This window comes from Thalassophryne amazonica, chromosome 16 (assembly GCF_902500255.1).
Source record: "Thalassophryne amazonica chromosome 16, fThaAma1.1, whole genome shotgun sequence".
Lineage (NCBI taxonomy): Eukaryota > Metazoa > Chordata > Actinopteri > Batrachoidiformes > Batrachoididae > Thalassophryne > Thalassophryne amazonica.
The window spans coordinates 75007286-75020952 of record NC_047118.1 but is presented as its reverse complement, the minus strand read 5'-3'; the positions used below and the strand labels follow the sequence as shown (position 1 = coordinate 75020952).

Sequence of the window (13667 nt, the reverse complement as noted above, 5' to 3'; positions counted from 1 at the left end):
AATATATTTTATTCAGGGCTTGAAATAGTACGTGCATGTGCTAGTTTGTGCACGTATTATTCGAGCGGTGCACGTAATTTTATACTTCACTAGCACTGGTGCAAGTAACTTTATCCAAGTTTTATCAACTATAAGCACCAGTAGAATGAACCAATAAAGGAATAAATTTCCAATTTCCAGTGTGTTGTCTTCATCTTCCCTGCGTTTTATGACTCACACATGAAGCGAGTTGCTGTGCCGATTCGTTTGCACACGTGAAAAAAAAAAACTGTCTGGCTGCAAGCTGTTAGTTCCTTGCTCTCTGGTCAAATTCTCTCATCACTGTGTTTAAAAAAAGGACATAAGTCCTGCTCACAGACTGATTGCCAGAGACAGGACATGTCCACATGAAGTATAACTCCAGACATCTCCACATTTACTCACGGACGGTTCGTTCACGCGCGCGCGCGCATCTTGCAGTCACAGGAGGAACGATAAACTATAACAGAACTCAGAGCACAGACCTGCAGCTCAGCACAAGAACAAATATAAACTAGAAGAGAAATCAGAGTGCACAGTCTGGCTGCAGCTAGACTCTGATTTCTCTGTGCAGAGAACCTGCAGGCTGTGTTCTCACCTCCTCTCTGCCCCCTGCTGCGCGCATCTGACACAGATATTCCTGCGTAGTCATGACACCACAGGAAGAAGCAACTCAGTGGGCCCGGTGTGAAAGTGACTTTTGGTTGTGCAAGTAACTTTTTTTTGGTGCAAGTAATTTTTTTTGTTACTAGCACCAGTGCAAGTAGGTTAAAAAATGTATTTCGACCCCTGTTATTTAATCAGGTTGAATTGAGGCCATAGTGCTACATCTGGGTGTCTCTGAGTGTCCTTGCTGTGATTAAACTAAAAACACAGCTGCAGACCTATAATGCATTAACAACAAACACGCTTTTTCCCCTTTTTCCCAAAATGCGCTGAAAATCTCTGATGTAAAATGTGCTCATAAAAACCTTCTTACCTGTCAATCAGGTGACACTTTCCACATAAATACACAACTTCTTGATTGTTGCAGAGACTGCAAAGCAGGGGTGACACCAGACAGAAAGAGGGTGTTGGGGGGGGTTGCCCTCCAGAGCACCCCTTGATTAAAGGTCCACTTTTGAAGACATTTTTCCTACTACTGCTACTTATAATAATAACAATAATAATAATAATAATTTTAACAACTAAAATCTGTAAATCAGTGTTTCTCTGGGCCTAGGTTTTACTATAGTTCTGGATTAAGTTTAATTGATGAGCGATATAAAAATAAGTTTAGTTAATTTAACTTTTCTGCATAACTAAAGCGGGATGTGAAGCAACATCTTTTTTTTATGTAATGTCCAACCTCGGCATTATTGGGTCTGTTTGGGGTTCTAGCTTTAAAATCATGTCAGTTAGGATGAGGGAAGCCAAAAATATGAAAATGATTACGGCTCTTGTGGTTAGTAATCTTATCAAACAAATATGTAGGTTGTTATATAAATTTTGTAATGGGCGGTTAAAAATAAACACTGCAGGAACAGAAGCGACAAGATGACTTGGTCAACAAAGGAGAATAGTGTCAAGTATGCATGTCCATACGCTACTTTCATCTTAAATAATTTAACAGGAGCAGTGGACATAAAAGGAGCAAACAGAGAGACACAGACGCAACGCAGCACCCTTATATGGGCATGCTGTAACTGAACTGTCACATTTCCGTGTCACTAAATATCTCTTGGACTTCATTTGCATCCATCATTAAAAAATACAGACAGCACGGTCAGTGTCTTCAGATGAGCGTTTCTCATCACAGCATCTGTTCACAGCCTCAAGACGATTACTCCGTGCTGTTTGAGGACACGTCATACGCTGATGGTTACTCCCCGCCGCTCAACGTGGCACAACGCTACGTGGTTGCCTGCAAGGAGAACAAGAAGAAGTGATTGAGGACTGAACACAAAGCCCAAAACACAACCTGAATCTTGAAAGGACTCTTTCCATTTTTATTATAAATTACGTAGAAATATTTGTCAGGTTGAAATGGCACGTAGAATTCACTGTGATTACAATTAAAAAATAATAATAATCAAAATAATTTATTGGGGTGGAACCTAAGGTGGGACAGACGCTTGTTTCATTCTTCAGCTGTTTCTGAAACAAATCGTCCACGTGTATGACCGTTCCAGTTCTTGATGTTCTTTTCTAACTACAGTATTCATAGTAATTATACTTCAACACCATTACTATAGGTGGCACTGTAGGAGATTTTATTTCTGAGGTCTATATCTGAACTTTTTTTTTTCTTTGAATGTGGAGGGCGTGCTGTGGCGGCGCGCAGCTCACAACATTCCTGCAAAATGTGAACCATCAATCAGGCACATATATTCAGATCATGAAATCGTTTTTAACTAAACCGTTTAACAGACCAACACCTAAACATGTCGTGAAGACAAAATAGAGAGATCTGGTTTCTGGTGAAAATTTAGACTATATTCATTTTCTGTACCCGCTTACTCCTGTCTAGAGTCACAGTGGGCTGGAGCCCACTGATATATCCCAGCAGACGTAGGGCAAGAAGCAGAATACATCCTTGCCTGCACAGCTATGGTCATTTTTTTTTTTTTAAGATACCAATTCACCTAACTTGCATGTCTTTGGAAGGAAGTTGGAGCACCCAAAGGGAACCCACAGGAACACAGGGAGAACATTCAAACTCAACACAAAGGACCAGGTTGAACGCAAACCCAGGACCTTCTTGCTGTGAGGCAACAGTGCTACCCGCTAAGACACCATGCCACGCAAATAGTTTTTTTTTTAAATATGTATTTTTCTAACCTTTTGTTCTGATCATGTCTTCAACAGTTTAATAATTTTAATTCAGAGAAGTAATTATTCTTTCAGCACGCAGCTACAAATCCAAAAAGATCTTAAGTCAAAATTAGGATGTCAAGTCACAGTAACATATTTTAACTGTTCAAAACCAAAAAACTCTAAATGTATGTTATTGTTGTTGTTGTTGTTTTAAACTTTTGTTTGGCCATGTCTATTATTGGTTCACCATCTAGTGGCCATTAAAAGAATTGTAGCTACAGATGCCTGTTTCATTTATGCATGTTCCATGTTCAGTATTGACATTTATGCAAAAAGTGTTTTTTTTTTTATGTGTGATCTGTTGACATAAAGACTTTGGTGACACAGTGTATTCTTGTTTTTCGTAATCTCAAATCCAGTTGTGGACCTTTTTACAGGTTCTGTGATGGGAGTAAGAACAACAGATTGTGCTCAAGTAGAAATTACACAGACTTACATGCAGAAAAACATAAAGAGGGGAACATGGAGATTGAACACACGCATTTTACAAGACCAACAGTTTGCTACAAGACTTTGGGAGGACAAGATATCCTTTTTAGACTTAAATATAGGGAAAACAGAAAGATTGGCCACAGTTTAGAATGCATTGGAAGCTTTTATCAGGGGAAAATATATACAACCCCTGGCAAAAATTATGGAATCACCAGCTTCTGAGGATGTTCATTCAGTTGTTTAATTTTGTAGAAAAAAAGCAGATCACAGACATGACACAAAACTAAAGTCATTTCAAATGGCAACTTTCTGGCTTTAAGAAACACTATAAGAAATCAAGAAAAAAAGATTGTGGCAGTCAGTAACGGTTACTTTTTTAGACCAAGCAGAGGAAAAAAATATGGAATCACTCAATTCTGAGGAAAATATTATGGAATCACCCTGTAAATTTTCATCCCCAAAACTAATACCCGCATCATATCAGATCTGCTCGTTAGTCTGCATCTACAAAGGAGTGAACACACCTTGGAGAGCTGTTGCACCAAGTGGACTGACATGAATCATGGCTCCAACACGAGAGATGTCAATTGAAACAAAGGAGAGGATTATCAAACTCTTGATCATCATGCAGTGTTGCAAAAGATGTTGGTTATTCACAGTCAGCTGTGTCTAAACTCTGGACCAAATACAAACAACATGGGATGGTTGTTAAAGGTAAACATACTGGTAGACCAAGGAAGACATCAAAGCGTCAAGACAGAAAACTTAAAACAATATGTCTCAAAAATCGAAAAATGCACAACAAAACAAATGAGGAACGAATGGGAGGAAACTGGAGTCAACGTCTGTGACCGAACTGTAAGAAACCACCTAAAGGAAATGGGATTTACATACAGAAAAGCTAAACGAAAGCCATCATTAACACCTAAACAGAAAAAAAAACAAGGTTACAATGGGCTAAGGAAAAGCACTCGTGGACTGTGGATGACTGGATGAAAGTCATATTCAGTGATGAATCTCGAATCTGCATTGGGCAAGGTGATGATGCTGGAACTTTTGTTTGGTGCCGTTCCAATGAGATAATGACTGCCTGAAGAGAACATGTAAATTTCCACAGTCATTGATGATATGGGGCTGCATGTCAGGTAAAGGCACTGGGGAGATGGCTGTCATTACATCATCAATAAATGCACAAGTTTACGTTGATATTTTGGACAATTGAAAGGATGTTTGGGGATGTTTCAAGATGATAATGCATCTTGCCATAGAGCAAAAACTGCGAAAACATTCCTTGTAAAAAGACACACAGGGTCAATGTCATGGCATAGGGTCAGTGTCAACGAGTAGATCTGATTTGATGCAGGTGTTAGTTTGGGGGATGAAAATTTACAGGGTGATTTCATAATTCTTTCCTCAGAATTGAGTGATTCCATATTTTTTTCCTCTGCTTGGTCTAAAAAAGTAACCATTACTGACTGCCACAATCTTTTTCCTTGATTTCTTATAGTGTTTCTTAAAGCCAGAAAGTTGTCATTTGAAATGACTTTAGTTTTGTGTCATGTCTGTGATCTGCTTTTTTCTACAAAATTAAACAACTGAATGAACATCCTCCGAGGCTGGTGATTCCATAATTTTTGCCAGGGGTTGTAGCATACAGATCATGGAAGGAAAAAAACAAACAGAGAAAAGGAAATCAATGTGATGGACAAAGATTTACCTAAACAACATGCAGAGGCAAGGGTTGGGAAAATACATCAAAGAAAATTTGATCTACATGAAATGTACAATTTTTAAAAAGCATGACACACTGTTTAGACTTAAATTTCTTTGAGGTGGAAGACTACTGGCAAGACAACATCAGGAATCAATGCAATCAGGAATTACTGCAAATTATTGGTTGAGTTAATAGCATTTTAAAAAGGAATAGTTTGCACCATCTGTCATGCTTAGTTAATCACAAATACGGGGTAACATGTCACATGTCATAGAATCCAATGGACATAGACATTGCTTGACCTTTTACTTTGGAGACTAAGCATTCAACACAGAGCTATTCCATTTATTAATCCTATTAGCACAACCAATAACTTGTATCACTGTTTACCAAAATTGGAGCAACTTTAACTTTTGACCCCTGTACAAAGTGAAATTGACCTTTGTCACCATTTTTGCTGTTTTTACCCCATAACACCAGAACATTCAGTCATAGATAGTCAAACTATACCTTTTTGGAATCAATATGATCAGACAGTGAGATACAGTTTTCAGTATGACCGGAGCATTTTTAAATTTGACCCCTGTGTAATTCTGAAATTGACCCCTACCGTGGCTGCCTTTTGAAAATTCAAGTAGCCAGTCAGGTTTTTCAAGAGTAATGTTCAAGGAGCATTTGTGCCGAATTTGGCCCTTGTATCACCATTTGAAGGATTGTTTCAGTTATCTGTTGCACTAAGAGCCCTGGATGGAGAATGGACTGAGGTTGCGGACCAAGAAAAAAAAAGATTAAAAGTATGCTAAGGACAACCTGAAGAAACATACTGGAAATGTGCCCTTTGGTCAGATGAGACAAAACAAGAGCTCTTTGTTTACAGAGATGTTGCTTATGTTTGGAAAAAGAAGGAAGAGGCATATAAACCAAGAACACCGCCCCCACAGTGAAACACGGCGGTAGGACTATTATGCTATGGAGATGCTTCAGTGCATCTGGAACGGAAAATCTCAGATGGAAGGAATCATGAACAAAGAAGGATATGTGAAAATTTTGAAAGAAAACTTCAAGCAGCAAAACAGGGTCTGAGTCGTAGCTTTGCCTTCCAACACGGCAACGACCCAAAACATACGTCACTCCTGGTGAGGAACTACCCCCAGAGCATCATAATGACTGGCCTGCACAAAGCCCTGACTTGAATTCTGTTAAGTTTGTAGGCTGAGCTGAAGAAGTGTGTTCTTTTTGCTGAATAACAGTCTGCAGTCATTTGTTGTAATTATCAACAAGTCTTAGACATGACTCCTGAGGAATCCCAGCCCATTCTTCTTTGGTGAATCTCTCAAGCTCACGACAAAAGAAGAATGGGCTGGGATTCCTCAGGAGTCATGTCTAAGACTTGTTGATAATTACAACAAATGACTGCAGGCTGTTTTTTCAGAAAAAAGGACACACAACTGACTATTAGCATGAGTGGGGCTAACAAGTTGCAGAGGGATGTTGGGAAGCAGAGGTGACAGCTATCAAAATCCAACATGGTGGAAAACACTCCAAAAACCGCTAAGTTTCTGTATGAATCTAGGAAACGGCTATTCGCACGGCGGCCGTGTCCATAACTCCCATTTCACTATTTGCACAGCAAGACTGGTGGCAAAACTTGGAACTACTTGTATAAACAAACATACTGCATTCAAGATGTCATAACTCCTGGCAAATTTGTCCGATTTTGATGATTTTTTCTTTTTTTTTTTTTGAAGCAGAAGATGTCTTCTTTACAGTACACTAATCGATTTCATCATGCAATGAAAAGAGCGTGGCAAGGTGTCAAAGCGAAAATGTGTCACACTTCTAGATCTAGTCTGCATTCTGCATCACAAAATATTTAAGAGGACTTACTATATCCCTAAGGATTACACTGGTGTAAAAAATTATTTAAATATCATACATCCTGTAAGAAAGGGCTAAGAATAGGGCTACAGTGTCTTTTAATACTCTGACACGAGAAGCTTCACCATATACTGCTGTATTATGCAGTTATCTTCCTGTCAATATTAGAACAGCTAAGACTCGAAGATTTTACAACAAAAACCTATCAGTTTTATATGTCTACCTATGTCAGTTTTAGAATAAAATGTTTAATCTTATATACTGCAACTACCATGTTTTTATACATTTATATTAATACTGTAGGTATATTGTGCATATCTTATTGTAAATTGCATGTTCAATTTTAATATGTAATCATCCATTTCATATTGTATATAGCCTCCACAAAATGAGGGCTAGGTTTAAGATTAGTGTTACTTAAACTGGTTGTTGTCAATCTACATTCTACTCTTAACTGTAAACCCTCAATAAAATAAAGATCATTATTATTGTCATTAATATTTTTTTATTTTTACATGCAAGCATACACCACTGACAGGTCTTGCTAGTGGAATGAGAGTTATGGACACGACCATGTTGCTTTAAAGATATATCCCACAGTCCGTTAATACAGAAGGAGAGTATGTCCCACTGTACTTTAAGGCAACACCGGACTATCTCATCTATCTTACAGTCCTTGAACGCAGCAGCGTAGTTACGCGGAGATAAACGGTTATGGCTGAACTGGTGAGTAGTTTTCTTATCCTAAACTTCTTTATTCGATCATAGTTGTTGTAAGCAATTCGGTGTGACATTATTTTATGTCGACGCGCTACATGAAAATTTGGAACATTAAAACGCGACGCCCCAGAGAACCGACTTAAGTCGCTAACTTGGCTACACAATGGGATCTTACGTCAACTGTTTTGTCTGACGCGTTTCAAAACAAACCTTCCACCGTTGTCCGCTAGTCACTAACGGCGATAAAATGATCGCAGAATGTAATGAAAATTTTGGGATTTTCAATCATTATACGCATTTCAGCTGAGCGGACGTGATGACGTCAGTGCTGTGATCTTTTCCTCATTTCTTGGTCGATCGTCGGGCTCCAGAAATAAAATGCAATTGCAGTCACGCTGATTTCACGCAAATAGAAATAAATGTCGCTACCAAACAGCAAAACCTGCTGCTGAATTGCGCCAAAAACGATAACTTGACAAGCGCTGGTAGCAGGCAGAAAAAGAGGTTGTTTAGAAACTCAATATTTTTGGATTTTATAGAAATGAAGCGAAGCTGGTGTTAGGTGTTCTAACATTGTGGTGGATGTTTCTACATTGTAAACCTTTTTTTTTCATGCTAAACTGAATATCAACAAATAACTGATAGCTCAATACTTCAGAATAAGACATTGGTTTAAAATCATATGAAACTAGTTTATCTCAAATTTAAAGGAACACTATCAAATAACTGTACTTAAGAAGCTGAAACATGTATAATGAAAGATACTTCCACAGATGCAGTGTGGAACACATCATCAGTGACGTTCCTGAGATTAGAGGTGGGCGGATCGATCCTAATATCGATACCAACGCTGGTATTGATATTGAACGATCCTCGTGTGAAAAGATCGATACTCAAGCTTTTTTCTTCTCCCACACGCACTGACTGCTGTGCATGCAGATTCATCAAAGTCAGCAGCGCTGCGCTGTGTCACACAGCACGGAGCAGCACGCCCTTGTATTGTGGTTTGTCAGCCCTCTACCTCAGGAGATTTTGTTTTAAGTTGTGTTGAGTGATATTTTTTAAACAAAAATGTTGATTGTGATAATAAAGTATTTTGTTGTCACGTACAATGTTTGGCGAAATTCTATCCTAGGTCTTTTGGATTCTTTGGATCTATGAAGCTTAAATATGAAAAATTTTCTGTATCGATATCGGCGATACTGGGCCTGTATTTACTTGGTATTGGATTAATACCAAAATTCCCGTTATTGCCCACCTCTACCTGAGATCATCAAGGGTCTCAGGTTTTTCAACACCCTCTCACTCAGGTGACCCCACGTAGAGTCCCTTATAGTGGAGCAGATACGTTTGATTTTTGGCTATAATTGTTCACTTGGTTATACAAGCATCAGATTTGGCATGAATGTTCTTCATAAATTAGTGTTTGAGAAAAAAGTGCAGGCCACTTGAAAAGCCAATATGGCGGCCAGGTAGGGGTCAAAGAAGAATTACACAAGGGTCAAAATTTAAAAATGCTCCAATTATATTGAAAAGTATAACACATGATTTGTCTGAGCATAAATATTCCAAAAAGATATAGTTTGGATTATCTATGAATGTTATAGAGTAAAAACAGCAAGAATGGTGAGAAAGATCAATTTCAGTTTGTACAGGGGTCAAAAGTTAAAGTTGCTCCAATCTTTGTAAAATGTGATGCAAATTATTGGTTAATAGGGTTTCAAAAGGAATAGTTTGCACCATGTCACATTAGAGGGTAACATATGTCACATGCCATAGAATCCAATGGACGTCGACATTGTTTGAGATGTACTTTGCAGACCAAGCATACAACACAGTCAAAAATATTCCATTTATTAATCCTATTAGCTCAACCAATAATTTGCACCACCTTTTACCAAAATTGGAACAAGTTTAACTTTTGACTCCTGTACAAACTGAAACTGACCTTTGCCACCATTCTTGCTGTTTTTACCCCATAACTCCATAACATTCAGTCATAGATAGTCCAAACTATACCTTTTTGGAATCTTTGTGATCAGATACATAATGTGGTATAGCCTTCAATATGATTGGAGCATTTTAAAATTTTGACCCCTGTGTAATTCTTCATTGACCTCTACCTGGCCACCATATTGGCTTTTCAAGTGGCCTGCACTTTTTTCTCAAACACTGATTTATGAAAAACATTCATGCCAAATCTGATGCTTGTATCACCAAATGAAGGATTGTTTCACTTATCTGCTCCACTATTAGTGTGCCTAGACAGAGAGTGGCGACATGACGAGTCGAAAAAAAAATCAATCACGTGACTCCTGGTGCCATCTTGGGTTCATAATAGCGTTTGCTGTTAATCTATCTGCATGTAAATCCAGCTATTTTATTTATTTGTACGCTGAAAATTGTGCATTTGGAGGCACAAATAGACACAGCAAGGGCTTCAAGATGTACAGATTTCCTTCAGCTCTGAACAGAAGAAAAATTTGGGAAAATAAGGTCAACTGTGTGGGATGGAAGCGACTTCATCGTCAAAGCTTTGCAAGATAAATTTATTGTCAGTCCCATGTACAGTAAAACTCACCTAAACATCATCATATAAACCAGATATTCGCAGTCACCGGACAAAAAAAAAGTCCCAAAGTTTTTGTATTGTTTACTATGTAATAAATACTGTATATAACAGATTTTGTACAGCAGATTTTTCGCTCACATCGGTTAAAATGTCCTGTCCGATCGCAGTGTATTTCCATTGAATGTGTCTCATGTGGGACTGGAGTCATTTCCGTGATTAAAAGTCTGACCATTTATTTTTTTCACACCATGCTCAGACTCGGAGCAAAGTGTCAAATCACAGCTGGCTGTGACACTTTGCAGCTTTCAATCGTTCGTCTGCCATCATATTTTAATATTTTTTACAGTGCACATTGATTAAAAAGAAAAGTCCGCACATTTACAGCACAAAGCCGATAAAAGAGGAAAATTTGCACCTTACCTTTTATTTGGAGGTGATGATTGTAGAAAGAAAAGATTGTTGAGGGTCATATTAGTCCATAATAAAGCATAATCCTGAGACTGAGAACTTTAAAACTGTCACACCCCTCATCGCATAACACAGAGTCACAGAGCTGCAGCTGCATAAATCAGGCTTTAAATTAATTATATAAATCATCATAAATTGTAAATTTATGATTAGATTTATGTAAATGGTTTTAAAAAAATGTTGGAAACATTAAAAGTTCATTCAGTAGTTCAGTGCAGTTAGGCCCAAAATGGCTCCATATTCTGAGCTGATGCCACTCTCTCTTTCTAGGCACACTACTCAGAACATTCAGCTCTTTTTTTTTTTTTTACGTTTAACCACATACAGCGACACTTCCAGGTACAGGTACTATCAAAATATATCAAAATAAATATTTAAGCTACCATATTTACATAAATTTACAATTTATGATGATTTATTTAATTTAAAGCTTGATTTACGCTTCTGCAGCTCTGTAACATTAAAACAGCGTGCATGACAGTTTTGAAGTTCTCCATTGCTGGATTATGCTTTATTCTGGACTAAACTGTCCCTCAACAAGCTTTTCTTGCTACAATCATCACCTCCAAATCAAAGGTAAGCTGTACAGTTTCCTCTTTTTCCGACTCCGTGTTGTAAATTTGTGGACTTTTCTGATCCATTTGTAATCGGCATCCGCAAGGGATGGGTATTGATAAGATTTTATCTATCGACCTGATTCCTTATCGACTCCCTTATACTTGTACTACAAATAGGCTTTATAGGTTTTCTATGTCAACATTTTATTGAGTCTTAAATAAATATGAAATTGGTCACTGGATCCTTGATCTCTGGGCATAAATAAACTCTACATGGTGGATCCTTGATCGCTGGAAATAAATAAACAAAATCTGTAGTTCTTGTCAAAAGCATTTCCTTTCAGACATTAATGGCATGAATGTCTCTCCATACATCTGAGCTGAACTCAGCTGGCTGCTGGAGTCTGCAGGTCTGCAGCCGTACAGTCTTGTGCAGCTGCACATCAGCACAGGATGTCTCGTTTTGGGAGGAAAAAACATTTTGATCGATTGCAGTTTATTGTTTGTATTACAGTGTTTGAAAAGAGGTGTCATTTGATTTAAACGACGTCATTTTAAAATTATTAATTCTGACGGGACTCTATATTCAGCAGAGAGCGGCGCAGCGTTTGGAGCAATGGAACTGAGGACGATTCTCGTTTCTTTCTCGCAACAAGACAGGAGTCCCAGTTAGTCACTTTACTCTGCAGAAATGGTTGTTTACAGACCTGCTGTAGGGTGCGTAAACAACATAGAGAAATTGTCTCTTAATGTGCATGTCCAGACTAAGGATGCGACTGATCCAATCCAGTATCAGGATCGGCTTCCGATACCGAATTAATTCAAGTCCCGGAAAATACTGATACAACCTGCGACGTTTCTGATACTGGAGAGGAGCCACTGTGAAACCTCTCGACTGCTGCTGTTGTTTGCTTTCTGCTTTGTTTGCTGCCGAGCATGAGGAGGGGAGGGGGGAGGTTTCTGAAGTCGAGCTGTTTGAGAGAGCTCTCTTCCACAGTCTTCTAAGCCGGGTAGCCACAAATTTCTGCCCGGCTCTTGGCTTCAAATTGTCTGTTCGTCGAGCATGTATTTTCTGAAAAGTAAACTGCATTGTTGCTGAAAATGTGTACTGAAAAGTTAGCAGCTTCGGCGTCCCGAGGCTGTGAAATGCTAACCTTTTGTTCTGATCATGTCTTCAACAGTTTAATAATTTTAATTCAGAGAAGTAATTATTCTTTCAGCACGCAGCTACAAATCCAAAAAGATCTTAAGTCAAAATTAGGATGTCAAGTCACAGTAACATATTTTAACTGTTCAAAACCAAAAAACTCTAAATGTATGTTATTGTTGTTGTTGTTGTTTTAAACTTTTGTTTGGCCATGTCTATTATTGGTTCACCATCTAGTGGCCATTAAAAGAATTGTAGCTACAGATGCCTGTTTCATTTATGCATGTTCCATGTTCAGTATTGACATTTATGCAAAAAGTGTTTTTTTTTTTATGTGTGATCTGTTGACATAAAGACTTTGGTGACACAGTGTATTCTTGTTTTTCGTAATCTCAAATCCAGTTGTGGACCTTTTTACAGGTTCTGTGATGGGAGTAAGAACAACAGATTGTGCTCAAGTAGAAATTACACAGACTTACATGCAGAAAAACATAAAGAGGGGAACATGGAGATTGAACACACGCATTTTACAAGACCAACAGTTTGCTACAAGACTTTGGGAGGACAAGATATCCTTTTTAGACTTAAATATAGGGAAAACAGAAAGATTGGCCACAGTTTAGAATGCATTGGAAGCTTTTATCAGGGGAAAATATATACAACCCCTGGCAAAAATTATGGAATCACCAGCTTCTGAGGATGTTCATTCAGTTGTTTAATTTTGTAGAAAAAAAGCAGATCACAGACATGACACAAAACTAAAGTCATTTCAAATGGCAACTTTCTGGCTTTAAGAAACACTATAAGAAATCAAGAAAAAAAGATTGTGGCAGTCAGTAACGGTTACTTTTTTAGACCAAGCAGAGGAAAAAAATATGGAATCACTCAATTCTGAGGAAAATATTATGGAATCACCCTGTAAATTTTCATCCCCAAAACTAATACCCGCATCATATCAGATCTGCTCGTTAGTCTGCATCTACAAAGGAGTGAACACACCTTGGAGAGCTGTTGCACCAAGTGGACTGACATGAATCATGGCTCCAACACGAGAGATGTCAATTGAAACAAAGGAGAGGATTATCAAACTCTTGATCATCATGCAGTGTTGCAAAAGATGTTGGTTATTCACAGTCAGCTGTGTCTAAACTCTGGACCAAATACAAACAACATGGGATGGTTGTTAAAGGTAAACATACTGGTAGACCAAGGAAGACATCAAAGCGTCAAGACAGAAAACTTAAAACAATATGTCTCAAAAATCGAAAAATGCACAACAAAACAAATGAGGAACGAATGGGAGGA

The 13667-nt window shown here is 38.2% G+C and overlaps 1 protein-coding gene and 1 long non-coding RNA gene across 2 annotated transcripts in view; one reads left to right on the top strand and one right to left on the bottom strand.

Moving 5' to 3' along the window:
• Positions 1–3200, top strand: part of sgf29 (SAGA complex associated factor 29) — a 33716-nt gene extending 30516 nt beyond the window's left edge. Inside the window, exon 10 of the mRNA XM_034190982.1 lies at positions 1830–3200. Coding sequence (XP_034046873.1) covers positions 1830–1946 — 117 coding nt within the window. The 3' untranslated portion in view covers positions 1947–3200. The remainder of the gene's footprint in view (positions 1–1829) is intronic.
• LOC117528354 lies at positions 2227–12728 on the bottom strand. The gene is made up of 2 exons (XR_004565742.1): positions 12370–12728; positions 2227–2838 (listed from the first exon to the last, which is right to left on the bottom strand). It is a non-coding gene; the product is annotated as an uncharacterized LOC117528354 (long non-coding RNA).
• Positions 12729–13667: the final 939 nt, after the last annotated feature.